The following is a 16,941-nucleotide window of genomic DNA, read 5'->3' on the forward strand; positions in this document are numbered from 1 at the left end:
TAATTTCTCATGCCAGCTCTCCTTAGTACATCTGATTGTGTTTGTGAAAATGCGCCTGAGGACAAACTGGAGCAGTACAAAGAGACCACATGGGAAGAGCCCTTGCTGCTTCTCATTTTACTGTTTCCTGAATGCTAACACAGCCTCATTAGGTTTCAGATAGTAAACCAACAGCCTCTTGTTGCCCCGGGGAGGAGTGAGCTTTCAGATGTTGCGTCAGTGTGGAGTCAGTCATGCTGGATCATCGTTGCCCATGTCATGAGTCCAGAAGATGAATCCTGTCTAGGCCGCCTTAGTCCGGACCTGGCCTGCTCTGACATGGTTAGACAAAGGCGATTCATCGGTTGCATGAGGAGAGCGGCATTAAACCACGCTGCGCCGTGTCAGTCCCTACTGCGGGAGGCTCAGAGCTTAAAGCTCGACTGCTCAACTGAGGAGCCGAGGATCAATCCAGGAATCCATTGGTGTTTGTGTGTGTATCTCCTTCTGAACATGTTTACTTATGTGCTCTGCTTCCCCCTGCACTGTTTCCAGGGTGTTTTTAGTCATTTAGCTGAACACAAGCATCCCTTTTAATCCAATTAATCTGTTTTTTTACTCCCCTGAAAACTTATGTATTCATTCACCTGGGAGAGCACAGTGGAGACACGAACTAATGGGTTGGTTTGATGATGCTTGACTCGGAATGAGTGTTTTCCCACTGCTGGTTGATGTAGTGAAGGGATTTTGTTAGCTGTAATACTTTAACAATACTCTAAATACACCAGCATGACTCAAGAGCATAAAAAAAACCATTTGTAACCAATATTAATCAAGTTTCTGTACACACACAGACATTGTTGTCTCTAGGGCATTTACTGATTACACTCTTCACGTCATGTGCATTGTTTAAAGGAGCAGTGTGTAAGATTCAGGAGGATTCAGTGGCATCTAGCTGTGAGGATTGCAGATTGCAACCAGCTGAAACTTCTCATGGTTAGGATTCCTTCAATGATTGCTGTTCAGGGGGGTTTTAGCAGGAGCCAAATTATACACAGAGGTCTGCTTCTCTTTAAAACAAATGGACCATGAGATTAAAACTGGTAAAAACACTGAAAAAAGCAATTTCATGTTAGAAATGAGTGTTTCTCCACTGTTCAGCATGTAGGAGACAGGCAGCTAGCTAAAAATGCTAATGTTAGCTCACCTGCTTTCTATAATAACTGAAGATGCAGATGTTTAAGAGGTTTTCAATGGGAGGCAAGTTATCCGCGGAGGTCTCTTCCTCTCAAAAACAAATGGACCCAGTGATTTAAACCAGTAAAAACACTTTCTCGTTAAGAGCTTATTTCCAATTCTAGTCATCGCAGAAGACTGACCACATTTACGAAAATGTGAATGGTCTTGTCTGGTTTGTCTGATCCGGGCTACTGTAGAAACATGGCAGACCTGCTCCCTTTGTAGAAATAAATGTCTCAATCTAAGGTAACAAAATGTCTTATTTGCAGGTGATTATAAACTTAAAAAATAAATATATATACATACTTCATTTCTGCCAATATATCCTCCTAAATCCTACACACTGGAGCTTTAAGTAAGGTCTGTTTACACATGAAGGGCAAAATCCATGCAATACTTGACAGTCTCCCCCATGGTCAATGTCTCTCACACATTGTCTCGATGCTCAGCTCCTGACAGCCAGCAGTGTCAAGGCAGCTGCAACGCACATAAAAGCAAATTTGTGAACAAAAATGAACCGAGATGGGGAAGAAAACGGGCCCAGGTCTATTTTTAGATAATCCCCTTAACTGTGTGTTCCACGGACGTTTGTTAAAACACGGCCCGTTCTCCCCTTGAGGCTCGCTGAGCAAAAATGGTGCAGATACGGCCAGCATTTGTGATGTGTTGGGCACCGGGATGACATGTGGGGAATACGGGCGGGGGAAGAGAAAGTACAAAATAAAAGACAGCAGAGAGGGTAGAGGTGGAAAGTGGGAAAGAGATTAGGGTGGTTGGTCGGTAGATGAAATGAAAGAAATGAAAAATGATGAAGTTAAAGGAACGGGTAGATGGAGGAGAAGGTGCGAGAAGACGGACAAGAAGAACAGAGGCAGCATGAAATGAAACAAGGACGCACAGAGAATAAAAACGCCTCGCCGCTGTCTGTTATTCTGTGCGTCTGCCTAACCCAGCAGTCTGGCTCTTCTTCTCTTTCCTATAAGAGGGCTGTGACACACTCCAGTGCTCTGCATCCACTTGCCACAGAGGGGAGATAGATCAGATTCTAATGTGCTCTTGGCTCAGCCCAGGCTGACAGGGGGAACAGAGAGCCACACTGGGGATGTCTGATTACTGTCAGCCTCCATATGTCAGCACATCACTACACATACAGCGGCAGCACAGACACAGAGGCACACTGTATATGGTTGTGCACATTTACGCAAACCAAGTGTTGACGCTGAGCTGTCACACTGCACAGATCCTATTCCCTTCGCAGTCTGACCTTATTCAGAAAGAACGTTACACAGGGGAGACTGTCTGCCGAGGATACAAGGAGGTGGAGGATTGGTTCTTGTAGCCAATTAGGGTTATCAATTAGCAAGATGAGGTACGCTGAGATGAATGAGTGTTGGCAAGAAGAGCATTTTTTTTTTCTGGGGCAAGCTGGTGACGCGCATGAACAAGGGGGGAGAGAAGGAGAGAAGAAAGGGTTGGAAGAAGGAGGGAAAAGCGCTGAGAGGGAAGCAGTTATTGAAGCGATCCAACACTGGTGAGGGCGACACTTTGACAAGCTGCATGCGTTGCCATGGTTACCAGTCGCCTGTGTGTCATCCCTTTCTTGCATTTCCCCCCTTTTTTCCCCCCCGACATATTGGCGTTCGAAAAGCCAAAGGAAAGGCACAAGGGGGGGGGGGGGGGGGATGATGAAAGGAGGGAAGGGTGCAGAGTTGAAGGAAAAACAGAATAAAGATGGATAGAAAGAGAGCGATGAGGCAAGAATGAGGTGGTAATAAGACGAAGGAAGGGTTCAGATGCAATGGGAGGCGGGGCGGGAGATTATGGATGCGAGGTGGAGGAGGTGCTGGCTCAAGAGCGAGTGGGAGGAGATGGACAAGACTAGGGATGAAAATGTATACACGAGCACGAGGAGGAGGAGGAGGAGGAGGAGGGCGAAGACGAGTGGAATGCTGACTGCAGGGGAATGATCTCGGTGTTAACCCCCGAGACCTCTATTACCTCCACCGCAGCGACTCCAACTGACCCCAGCCCGAGACTGACTTATCAGTCTGTTCCACTGGGGCTCAACAGTGAACCCTTCAGCCCGGGTATGAACCACAAAACACAGTCCCATCGTCCTACATGCAAGACTGACACACAAGCAGGCTCTCTGTATGTAGCACATGCAGAGTTGCAGCTAATATTGCGGTCACATCATGTGAGGCAGAATTTAGAGAAAGATTCCCATGGTTACACCTTGCATGCATTCACCTTACTTATCACCCAACTCAAGATATCTCACTTTGAACCATTTTATGAGACTTTTCCTGCTTTCCTTTTATTTAAACTGTAATAGAATTTTGTTGGTACATACAGGCGCAAATATCACATATGTTATTTTAAGGCCTTTTTTTTAAACAAGCGGAAAGATAGAAAATCAAAAAGGGAAAACAGAAACGAGACAGCCATGGTTACAGGTGTCCACTATCAAAGAAGGGCGTATACATATCCAGCTTCCTAAAATCCTTTTACCAATTAGTTAACAGGCATTTTTCACTGTGTCAGAAATGATCAACTTCTTCCATTTAGCGTTCACATTTTCTCAAAATGAGTGTAATTTATGGCATTCACCCCAAAGAATTGTGTGTGTGGTTTGCCTCTCTACTCCTACATATCCACCAACACGGTTGTTTTGAACCAGAATATTTTGTCTTATTTTAGGTGTGAGTTCTTCTTGCTTCTCTGGTAAAGGTAATTAATCTGAACAAATATAACTTAGTGAAAAAAAACCCAATGCAGACTGAGAAGGTGTAAGCTGAGCACCAACTTAGCACACCTACCCTTTTTATAATACATTATCCGATGTCTAAGGAGCTTGAAAGGTTGATTCTAGTTGTGAAATCAAGAGTATCTCGGCTACTCTTTGGAAGATGGCGATTACAGCCTCCACAAGGCGGGAATGCAGCACCAGCACTGGTATGGTTCCCACTGACTAACCCTGTGGCACCAAGCCAATACTACAGACTACTTTGGTCTCTGAACAAGACTGTCAAGCTCGAACAGGGCTGTGTATCTGCGGAGGGCAGTGGCATTTACAGGGCAGAGCATATTTGCATGACATCAGATAAAACCCTTTTGATTTGTCTCTGCTGCCCTCAGGACTCACTGGTGTTCACCAACAACTGGGCCACTGACTCTGTAATTATCACAATGCCCGTTCTGCCCTGCTGTTGCCATCATTATGCTCAAATTTTACCACTGTGGCACTGAAATGTGACGGCCGTAAAGATCTGAACCACTTTCTCCTCAAGTGGAGACTACTGTAGAGATTTTTTCTTGACGCAAACAATCATCTAACTACATTTCCTGGCATTTAAACACAGTGCAAACAGCCACAGGCATTCTCAAATACAGCTCAATATAAATTAGCATCAAAGACTGATGAAAGGGGACAGTGTATAAGAGTCTTATTCTCTCTACTTGACATAAATGTGTCAGAATAGCATTCACAACCCCAAGTCCTTATGGGAGAGATATAAATAAGCCTGATAAGAACTGAATGACACATGGGGAGATATTCACCATCTAATGATAGCGTGCTTTAGTGGCTGAGTGCTGCCGACCATCAAGTTGCTTTATCAGTGGCACTGCAATAGAGAGACTATCAGAGAAACTGCGTCTGTGTGTGTGTGCATGCTCTGATCATGAGCATATGTGTGAGCCTGCATAGGCCAGAAATAGCCGGAGTCAGCATTGCAACCTCCTGCAGACAAAGACTAATAAAAAAACTCACTCATGTTTGCCACTGTTGCTTTCTTCTTCTCTCTCCCTGCAGCATTTTCGTGTGGTTTCTGTGTGACACGGCTGCAATATCCCCTCCTTTTAAAACCTGCAGTGCTCATGCAAACTAAGCGTGCCCAGTTTTCTTTTGAGGCGACACATCCTGATGTAGGAATTCTCCAGGAAACCCCCAATAGCATTGAAGTTTAGCGCCTTAAGCATCTGATGTGTGTTTAACATCTAGACACTGCAAAACTAAGCAGAGACAGGCAGAGTAATCCTTTCTCTTTACAAATGGCTACACCAAAGATGCCCTGAAGCAAAGCACTTGACCTCCAGGTGCTCTTGTGGATTTGCTTAGAGGCTTGCAGGACACTTTGGTCATTGTGGGGAGCCTCCAGTGAATGTGACTATTTCAATCTGGATGCCAAAGCTGCGAAAAAATGAGGCATTTTCCTGGATAAAGATGAGCAAAAAGTGCCCAATATTTAGACAGGCAGCAGGCTCTGTTAAAAACAAGCTCGCCTGTTCAGAGTCCAAAAGCTGTTGGCAGATTTCACTCCATTCTAGTTTAATTAGAGAGACCTTTTCCAAATCAAAGGCCGCTGCACGAAGTCCCAAAGGTGGAAAAACCCTGTCGTCAGCCAGTGTGAGTGATTTGGTCTAGACTTGAGCTTAATAGGACCGCAGTCTGCTCTGTGGCCTTGCAAACTGTCTTTATGATCACACTGGCGCAAGCAGAGTAAACCTCACAATCAATATGACAGCCAGCCGTTTACAGTGTGGGAGCGCTGGCTTCATCTCCAGCCCAAGGACCTGCTACATCGAAAAATGGATATTGACACAGATGAGTCAGCCTCTTTGATACCGCATTAAAATGTGTCTATGAAGGAATATGTGTTGTTGAGGTATTACAAAGTAGTTGTTATCACTGAAGTGCTTATACAGTACGTGACTCACCAGTGTGGCCACAGAGCATCTTCTCACTCAACCCACACGGGCTTCCTCCACTTGTTATAAAAACACACACACACATTCATAAAAATGCAGCCGTGCACAATATCATAGACACACACAGACTTCTCCCCAAGGCTCCTAAGCGTGCTGATCAATGTGTTGCTGATGGGCCACTTGCGACCCCTAAACCCTGCAGCAGATAATTGATTCCTCCCTCTTGGATGGAATGATTGCCCAATCTGTCTGTCAATCAGCCAAAACTCTGGTTCACCATCAAGAACACAAGACACGTTATACAGCTTAGACATGCAAAACATAAACTAGAGCCGGAGATACCCACACACACACACACACACACACACACACACACACACACACACACACACACACACACAATCACATATGTCCTTAGGAAGCACTAGCCAAATATAGACATTGCTTTCTGTCTTCGAATCCATATTGGCTTGTTAATTCTGGAGATGGTAGACCACACCAACTCAAACATGAATCTGGTTGGACAGAAAAACAGCAGTTTGGGTAGAGAATTCCAGGAAACCAGATGTCAAGAGAAACATTTTTCACTGGCCTAAATATGGCAGCTGACAGTGTGTTTTTAACAGCAGGGATAAAAAAGAAGAAAGAAAAGTTTAAAGCCAAATAACATCTTGTATTCTGGAAGAAAACCCTGACCTGGACTTCACAGGAGCTGCCTCCTTGCTCGACCCTTGGAAATGATAACGCTGAATAATCTTACAATCTTATGTTCTTGTGACCCTAAGATGGTAAGATTGGGGATGTGGTAAACACAGAAAAATGAAAAAGGACAAGGAAAAGCATGCACAGGTACAGACACACAGATCCATGCACATGCAGCATGATTGCTGCAAACGCTAATGCAGCATCTGTAATCGACCATTATCTTGTGATTTTTGCGTCATTCCTCATGTGCAGAATGCTCCAATTAATCCATCTATACATCCATTCATACAGCATATCCATCCCTCTATTTGCACACACACACACACACACACCCCTTCCTCCCTCCCTCCTTCCCATAAACCATGACATGATGCCTCCAACCACCGCCCCCCCCTCTTCCCCCCCTGCTGTGGCTCATGATCTGACCTCACATTCTCTGGGCCCACATGGCTCCATGATGCTTGCGTCCGTCGTGTTGTCTCACGCTCTCATTTTGCCCGTGCAAACAGCCCTTGCTATCAATCCTAACATCAGCTCTCACCCCCAGCCTCCACGTCTCAATCCCTGGATAGACGGCGAGGTGGCCAGGAGCCCGTAACCATAGAAACCTCTGCCGCTGCCTGCTCACTCGCTTACCTGCTCTTGTATGAGCTGAAACAGGGAGCTTCTATCCATATACTGGCCAGGGAGGTGAGAGGAGCCGCCGAGGACAAGGGCATAGGGAGGAGCAAGAGAGGAGTGGTGGTGGTGGTGTTGGTAAGGATGGGATAAGGTGGAGGGGGATTTGGTTGAGGTAGCAGCTGGTGCCTAAATTGTAGCGTCAGGCCCCTTTCGTTGCTGCTGCGTCCCCCCCTTGATGATGGAGAAAGCCCGGTGAGCTCTGTCCCTGGTTGTCTTTGCTGGTGGAGTGAGGACCGGTGCTGTGTGGCTCCGTGTTGGTGCTGAGTGTGCGGACGGTGGTGCAAATGGGCCGTGACTCTGCTCTGTGCCAGTGCAGCGTGGCGCGGCGGTAAACCCAGCTTCAGCAGACGACAGGCAGGCAGGCACGCAGGCAAGGCAGATCCAGCAGCTCTCATTCACTCTCTCCTCCTCCTCCTCCTCGCTCTCCTCTATCCCATTGCACTGACTGCTACCTCTCTCTCTCTCCCCTCTCCTCATACACACACTGCGCCGCCTGCATACCAATGAGGCAGGGGAGGGAGGTGGCCTCTCTCTTCCAATTGGAGATGGGGAAGGAGTGGCCATGGGATGCGGCTCCTCTCCTCACTACAAGTAAGGCGTCTCAGGGAGGGAGCAGGGGATGGGCTCCACTGCGGCTTTGCGCTTACTACTGGCACAGACACCCCCCACACACATGTCTGGTCTGTTACTGACAGGCATACACACACAAACCCACACACTGTAAACAAGCTACTAATACACGGGCATATGGTGAAATCCAAACCATGTGATGATTGTGTTCATTTTAGGGCTACAGAAGACAAAGAAGATGAATGGCATTGGATACAATATGAAACTACTCACAGTATCAAAACGCACTGATAGCCCCCAGAGAAAACTGTAGACTGCTCTGCAACCCTTTACATCTCTGTGCTAATTATAAGCACTGGCACATTAGCACATTGTATGCACTGCTGCACAATCAAGCAAACTCCCACCCCCAACACACATGCACTAACATAAAATTGAATTAGACTGCTTGGATGGCTCACTGATCCTCCAATGAGCTCAAATGAACACCACGACGGCAATAACACAAGACCACAATGCTCAATACAATACTTCATTATAAGTAATTCTGGAACAAAGGCTCTTTTTATGTTAATCTGATGCAGAATACAGAGACCGGCATGCAGGGAGCAGAGCAATAAGGTCAGAACATACATAATGATGAAAAGGAACTTGTTACTGCTCATGTGGGCGGCCAGCAGTGGCTGTGCTTGATTTTATTGAAATCCCCTCCAAAAGATGTTTTCTTTCTGCACAGAACCGCAGTGACCCCTCCTCCTCAGGACAAAGGCGATGAGGAGGAGGAAGCGGCGAGGGGGACGTAAATCTTAACTCATAAAAAAATGTGAAAGGGCCTTAAATGCACCGGAGCTGTTTGTAGCTGGAGAAGTCATCCGGGTTGTGACCTGATGGCGACTTCAGCTTACAATGTGGTTGAAGCAGAGGGTGTTTCTTGTCCTCTGCACTGTGAGATTTACCGCCAACAGTGTAACTCAACCTCTGGCTTGGTGACAAACAGTGCCTCTGTCTGTTTAAGTACCACGATTGCACCAGATGTTTGAACGTTCATTTTCTTACAGGCTGAAAGGCTTATAAATCCTTCTTAATGTGAGAAACATTTTTAAAATATCTGGACCTACTCATTACAGCAATGTGTCTTGTGCTTTATTGGCTCAGACCGAAGCTGCTGACTATATGAAGCCACGAGTAACTGCTGTATTTGTCCTAATGGATTGTGCCAAGGCCACACTGAACATGGCAGAGCTCCCAGACTTTCCCTTTGTCACCTTCCACTATGTCCATCTGACACACTTTTATTTAAACAAAACCTTAATAATGAGCGCCCAAGTCTATAGCAACGTCAGGATTCCCTTCTCTGCGCGAAAGCACTGTAGTCACTCCACAGGGTTCTTTGTTCAACTACTAATCAATGTTCGGAATTAATTTGTCTCCAATACTCTGTAGTTGTGAGCATGAATAAGACAAATCTAATTATAAGGTCACTGCTGGAGGATTTGCAAACTGCCATAAGTGAGACAGATTGAAAGAGCAGCCAAAATGAAACTGGATTCAACTGTTGCCTTGGTAACCTCAAAGTACTCCCATCAAACAATGATAGACAAGTACCATGAACTAAAAAAAAAATCAGTGCAGTAAGAAAATAAAGCAGAAAATCCTCTCAAAGGAATACTTCATCCACAAAATAACCCCTGTGTTACCTTGAATTCATCAAGAAAACTTTTCTCATATGTCTTCACAGGGTACAAAGAACTGAACATTTTTTGATGAATTGAAGTGAAAGGGGGCTGCGTTTAACAACTGCAAAACTACAGTACAGGCCAAAAGTTTGGACACACCTTCTCATTCAATGCGTTTTCTTTATTTTCATGACTATTTACATTGTAGATTCTCACTGAAGGCATCAAAACTATGAATGAACACATGTGGAGTTATGTACTTAACAAAAAAAGGTGAAATAACTGAAAACATGTTTTATATTCTAGTTTCTTCAAAATAGCCACCCTTTGCTCTGATTACTGCTTTGCACACTCTTGGCATTCTCTCCATGAGCTTCAAGAGGTAGTCACCTGAAATGGTTTTCCAACAGTCTTGAAGGAGTTCCCAGAGGTGTTTAGCACTTGTTGGCCCCTTTGCCTTCACTCTGCGGTCCAGCTCACCCCAAACCATCTCGATTGGGTTCAGGTCCGGTGACTGTGGAGGCCAGGTCATCTGCCGCAGCACTCCATCACTCTCCTTCTTGGTCAAATAGCCCTTACACAGCCTGGAGGTGTGTTTGGGGTCATTGTCCTGTTGAAAAATAAATGATCCTCCAACTAAACGCAAACCGGATGGGATGGCATGTCGCTGCAGGATGCTGTGGTAGCCATGCTGGTTCAGTGTGCCTTCAATTTTGAATAAATCCCCAACAGTGTCACCAGCAAAACACCCCCACACCATCACACCTCCTCCTCCATGCTTCACAGTGGGAACCAGGCATGTGGAATCCATCCGTTCACCTTTTCTGCGTCTCACAAAGACACGGCGGTTGGAACCAAAGATCTCAAATTTGGACTCATCAGACCAAAGCACAGATTTCCACTGGTCTGATGTCCATTCCTTGTGTTTCTTGGCCCAAACAAATCTCTTCTGCTTGTTGCCTCTCCTTAGCAGTGGTTTCCTAGCAGCTATTTGACCATGAAGGCCTGATTCGCGCAGTCTCCTCTTAACAGTTGTTCTAGAGATGGGTCTGCTGCTAGAACTCTGTGTGGCATTCATCTGGTCTCTGATCTGAGCTGCTGTTAACTTGCGATTTCTGAGGCTGGTGACTCGGATGAACTTATCCTCAGAAGCAGAGGTGACTCTTGGTCTTCCTTTCCTGGGTCGGTCCTCATGTATGCCAGTTTCGTTGTAGTGCTTGATGGTTTTTGCGACTCCACTTGGGGACACATTTAAAGTTTTTGCAATTTTCCGGACTGACTGACCTTCATTTCTTAAAGTAATGATGGCCACTTGTTTTTCTTTAGTTAGCTGATTGGTTCTTGCCATAATATGAATTTTAACAGTTGTCCAATAGGGCTGTCGGCTGTGTATTAACCTGACTTCTGCACAACACAACTGATGGTCCCAACCCCATTGATAAAGCAAGAAATTCCACTAATTAACCCTGATAAGGCACACCTGTGAAGTGGAAACCATTTCAGGTGACTACCTCTTGAAGCTCATGGAGAGAATGCCAAGAGTGTGCAAAGCAGTAATCAGAGCAAAGGGTGGCTATTTTGAAGAAACTAGAATATAAAACATGTTTTCAGTTATTTCACCTTTTTTTGTTAAGTACATAACTCCACATGTGTTCATTCATAGTTTTGATGCCTTCAGTGAGAATCTACAATGTAAATAGTCATGAAAATAAAGAAAACGCATTGAATGAGAAGGTGTGTCCAAACTTTTGGCCTGTACTGTATATCAAAGCATCTCTTTACAAACTCTCAGATTACTCGTGCACAAACACAAGCATTTTCACCAAAACCTTGCTATTCAAATCATCCGCCCGTAGCGCGCATGGGCAAATGTATGCGTTTGAACTCACAACAAATTTACGTGCATTCTCATTACTTCCCAAACACATGCATTTGGTAAAAATCCATATGTTTGGGAAGTGCTGAGCATATGTAAATGAGACTTGAGCACTTTTTACACAGAAACCCTGTGACTGGGCCTCTTCATTTTGCCGGCTTTTCTTTTTTAAACAGAACCAAACAATGGCGGCATAATGTAATTTCACATAGCATGCCAGCTACCGGAAGCCCGACAGGCATGACAGGCGTGACATGTAACACAACAGCGTCAGCCTCTAGTGCGACCTATAACATATGCATTGGGCAGCGGTTTCGAAACAATAACCATGACATAACATGCCAAAAGCAATCTTTAACTGTCCCTATTATATGGCGGTTAACCCTGTCCTCCGCTCAAAGGGTAAAGAGCTCCTGGACCTCATTGTCTTCTCAATATGCAGGCATATTTGGTTGCTGTTCTTCTTCTTTTCCTTAGCTGCTAACTGCTCCTAGTGGCCTTTTGAATCTCCCAGCGATGGGTCGCACACATAACACGTCGTCAAAACACCTTGTAGTTACTACCTTTGCTGCCAGCTTAAAAGCCAGACACCTCTGTCGCCCTCATTCTGCAAATGTACCCTTTATACAGAACAGTGAGGCAGAATAATGGTGTGACCTTCCTGCCTTGAACAGGCAGCATAAAAGGAGCTACGTGGATTATGCTGCATGAGTTGTGTGAGAGTTTGCAAGTTTGTAAAACACAGCCCCATTTACTCCAGTTCTTTAATAATTTTCTCAGTTTTTGGATTCTTTGTTCACTGTGAATGCTTGTGAGAAAAACTCTTTATGATCTAATGTAACATGGGGTGAGTAATTGATACAAAAATGATCATTTTGTGGGTGAGGTACTCCTTTTAAGAAGAAACACCCAGGCTCTACCATATGTTAGAAAACTGAGGGTAAATTTATTATGACAGCATATGCGCTGCATGAATAACATCAGCACAACACAGCCTTGGCTCCATTATAAAGAAAGCCAATATACATGCAGCACTATTCAATCACACACCAGCAAAAGAAAATGGGTGTCGATGGAACAAAAATGGCACTGCAGACGCAGGTACACAACATTCCCAAATATATGAACAAGATGCCAACTGGGCTCACAGCCCCACCAGGGGTCACGCCAGTATCCAGTATCATTGTTTCCATTAAACTGCCACCAAGTGACATTATCCAGATGACTGACAGAGCGAGATAAGCCTCCAGTGAAATACGGTCTCTGCTGCCCGAAGCATCCCCAACTGAATAGTTTCCCTTGAGCCTGACTAAACCCTTCATGTTCTATTCACCCCTGGTGGATGGATGCAGACGGCAGGACGAACCCAGGCAGCCTGCTCCTCTTTAACAAGGCCTGAGAGCAGCAGACAAAACACTCTGGTCTAGCCTCTGTGCGAGAGCGGGGAGAGAATAACAAGGTCTTTCAGGGAGGCAGAAAGGCGCATTAATTAGACCACCAGTCTGCGCTCTTCCTCACCAGCTTAATGACCTCGAGGTCCATGAGGCAGGTGTTTATTTATTGGTGTCTGTGTGTGGATAGTTGTGTTTCTGTCAGCGAAACGGATGGTAAGGAGCTATAAATGCATGCCTTAAAGGTCCAAAATCAGTGTGTCTTCATTATACGTGGGCTTTGCCAGGGTTTTAGCATGAGGGGTGCATGTACCCTCATTTATACAGCAGTCGCCTTATGTCTACCACATACTTGTGTGTGTATGCAAACTGTAGGGATTTGTCTATGCGCACAATAAGCTCCTCCAACTTGGAGAATGTGTTGCAAATTTAATTTTACACCAGGATCAAATCACTGTTCATCATACAATTTTGTTGCACCAAAACTTTCTTTATAAGACCTGGGAGCTACATGGCTAGCTGTCAAATGTTTGTTTCACAGTAGTTCTTTAAATATACAGTATGGCAACCAGGACTTTTACATACAAATGATTGCCTGCCCTGTTACATTCAATCCTTCCCAAGAGGTTCATAGTCACAAAATGCTTAAACCTATTGCCGCCAGGGAAAGCTCTCTCTATTTTGTGTCTGTGACAACATTTCCCATGCTGATGCACCAAAGTGATGCATTTTACAACATCCAGCCAGAGCTAAACAGGACAGGAAGGGGGAGAGACCATAGCAAAAGAGCAGCAGCTAGGAGTATGGTGGAAGCAAAAATCCTACAAAAAACCCAAGAAAAGTTTCTAGAGTGGATGCTGCAGATGAAAAAAGAAACTTTCTTTCCTCTTCCTTCTTTCTTTCCTCTGTTCAGAGGAAGGATAAAGGTCAAAATATTTGCATGGCAGACTTGAAGAAAGTGCTCCTAGGGATGGGGGAGACACGTTACGCTCACCTGCAGGCATACCTAATAAGCATGCGTCAACAGTGTTTGTGCAATTACTCTCACTGCCAGATGGGGAAGACAAAAGTCCCGCATTCCAGCCTTAAAATCAACATGGATTAAGTCTGGATTTATACACTCTCTAGCATTTAATCTGAATTCTCACAGATTCTTTTTAGATGCAGATACTGTGCTATTAAATGTACGCATGCCTTGGACAACAACTGAACTAATTTTAAAGCAACAAACGTACTTTACATATTATACAGAAGGCAAAGGTCTGTGTGCGTTGAATTAAAACGAGCTGAGACCATACCACTGAGAGTTGAGGAGGGCAGACATAAAGGCATTTCTGAAGAGCAGCGTTTAGGTGTTTTTTACAATCTTGATGTTGACGCTTTAGTGTTTCTTTGGCCCTTGTATAACTATGTAAAGAGTCTGTTTGATTTAAAAGCGTAAATAATCTTGTGAGCCCATATACTGCTGCAAGAAAATATGCTTTGCTTTTATGTACCTTGCCGAAGCTTATATTCAACAAACAACTCACTGCCTGACTAAGTGAATTCTCTCTGCTGGGGCCAGAGGAATATAAATTATGCTTCAGAAAGCAATAACCAGAAATTACCTAATGAAAGCTTGATTAAACTGGTTGTCAAAATGGACCAATGGGAAACAGCCACACAGGTATCTCAGGATGTCTCTGAGTGGACATCCAAGTGAAGTGAAGAGCTGTCCTGTGTAAGCTGGGAAACACTCCAGCCATTGAGCACTCTAAAAAACATTAAGCAAGAAGAGAAAATGAATAAGTTTTAGTTTGCACAATTAAAGGAGAAGAGCTAGTCTGAAAGCTTGACAGCGGAGGGAATTAAACTTCAACCACAAGACCTGACCACAAGTTGTGAGGTCAAGGGATGATAGCGCTCACAAAGACTGCTGCTATTCTGCAAAATACAATTAACGCTCAGCGTGTTGTCATTGTGCAGGATCACAGCATTACAGTGCTGCTCTTTTGTTCTCATAGCAGACCTAATCTTTTATCAATTAAGAAGACAAGTTGTTCTGGGGAATTTCTGGAAACCTGTTGGCCCCAACCAATCATGTGAATTAAAATAGATGGCGCTTCACACCCGAGCTGCCAAACGGCGAGCAGTAGTGATTGTGCAATAGAGGGAATCACCCGCATGATGAAGAATGGCAGGAAAATGAATCAGGTCACTGAATGACATAGTTTTAGTCCAAACTGCTCCACTTAGAAGATCTCTTGGGGACATGAAACGGAGGAAGCGAGGAAGGGGAAGCAGAGAGTAAGAGGAAGGAGGTTGAAAAGGGGAGAGAATTGAGTGGAGAGAGGGAAAGTGAAAAAGAACAAGCGGTGTATTAGCATTTCTGTAAAACTGCCGTGATTTGAACTCATAGGAGAGCCGAACTTTCAGCCCCAGCTCTGCAATATTAACATCTTGCACTGGGACAGGTCTGCCTCCAAAATATCAGTCACTATTTTTGACATTATAGTGTCACAGTGCCACTTGTGTTTGAGTTGAGCACAGGCTTTCTAAGCAGCTTCTTGTGATGGGAAGGTTTGGGAGTCACAGCACTAAGGTTTGAGTTTGGAGAGACCTCTGGTGTCTAAAGCTGCAGTTGCAACCTAAAATGAGGGCAGCCCTGTTTGTCGACATGCACATAAACAAACGGCAAGAGTATCCAAGGATACGATGTCCCACCTGAGTTAACCTGAAATAACCAGACCTCAGTACTCCCGTACTTTTACGAAGATCGTATTTAAGATACGACACATATCAACATAGCTCAGCGTCTTTCCTGCCTACATTTACTGTACAGTTTCCACTTTCATCACTATCTTATATACCTGTATGACACAATTATCTATCCTGTTTGTGTAACAGCACTAATTACATTTAAGCCAAGTCTAAAATTATATGGATTGCAAATAGAACAATTAATTACTTGTATTTAAGCTGCTACTGCCCTCTGTTGGTGAAAGCAACTCAGATCAGAGGGACTTGGGGCAGAATACCTCTGCCTGCTCTTAGAAATTTGGCAAATGTGCTTACAGTTTCATCTCTTTAAAGGGAAACACCGCCTAAATTAAGAATTCAAATGTTATTTCCACAGCCTGGTAAAGTTCAATGAATTTTTGTAAACATAAGCTGCTCTCTTTGAATGCCAGAAACCAGACAAGCAAGTCCCAAACTCGTAATGCCAAAGGGTATCAAGTCTGGAGTTACTCTATAGACAAGAATTGGAGTCTGATTTTGTTGATCTACAGAATGTTTGTTTCCTATCTTACACCCAAATGAGCTTCATTCTATTTTAGTGTTCTCAGTCCTATAACAGAAAATGTACACATGTACTCAAAACATTCCCCTGGGTGCTCTCAGTGTCATCTAGAACATCTTTCCCAATTCATTGTCAGTGGAGCAGCTCCAGACTTCAGATCCTATGACATCGAATCTATATTTGAGTTTTAGCACTCTAATTTTTGGATTTGGGAAAGAGATGTTCATGTTTACTTATTTTCTGGACTGTCTTAGACCACAGGAATAACATTTAAAAATTAGTGTACAGGCCCTTTAATGTTCATCTGTACTAATGTTCCACTGTTATCTTGTTACCACTCTGACAGCGTTTGTCCAGGTAAGTTATGCATAAAGCAGTATAGGACTAAGCGTGTATGTAGTCCTGAAATAAACATAATTAACACACACAAAAAAAGCATTCAGTGTACTAATTTGTCATTTAACCCTGAAAATAATTATTACATAAAGATAATGTGTAGTCCTGATAATACTGGCAACCTTAAATAATAACATTAAGTATCTGTGTGAGACAAATAGACAAAATCAACTTATATGAATTAACAACTTAAAGGTATATTATGCAGGATTGTCGGTTTCTTTTGTAAACATGCTCGCCAGCAAAAGGGAAGGTAAAAGCCAACCCCAGATTCACTCTTACTTGGTGTTAAACCTCGCTATATTTGCATTTTTCTGTGCTGTCTCTTGGATGCTGCTTACAGTCTGGTACTTGGTCACTATCTTTTTACAAAGCCCAAACGTCACCTGATCACCGTGGGGGTACACAGCCATGAACGTTCCAAACACAGAAAACGAT

The 16,941-nt window shown here is 44.1% G+C and overlaps 1 protein-coding gene across 2 annotated transcripts in view; it reads right to left on the minus strand.

Annotated features, from left to right (window-relative positions):
* Positions 1-7,763, minus strand: part of rhbdl1 (rhomboid, veinlet-like 1 (Drosophila)) — a 54,933-nt gene extending 47,170 nt beyond the window's left edge. Inside the window, exon 1 of one of the 2 annotated variants that reach the window (XM_049562945.1) lies at positions 7,270-7,763. In XM_049562945.1, coding sequence (XP_049418902.1) covers positions 7,270-7,308 — 39 coding nt within the window. In that variant the 5' untranslated portion in view covers positions 7,309-7,763. Of the gene's footprint in view, positions 1-7,059; positions 7,138-7,269 lie in introns of those variants that run through there. The other variant, XM_049562946.1, reaches the window with a different exon arrangement.
* Between the last annotated feature and the right edge of the window lie 9,178 nt (positions 7,764-16,941).

The sequence above is a fragment of the Epinephelus fuscoguttatus genome, linkage group LG20, assembly GCF_011397635.1.
Source record: "Epinephelus fuscoguttatus linkage group LG20, E.fuscoguttatus.final_Chr_v1".
NCBI classification, from domain to species: Eukaryota; Metazoa; Chordata; class Actinopteri; order Perciformes; family Serranidae; genus Epinephelus; species Epinephelus fuscoguttatus.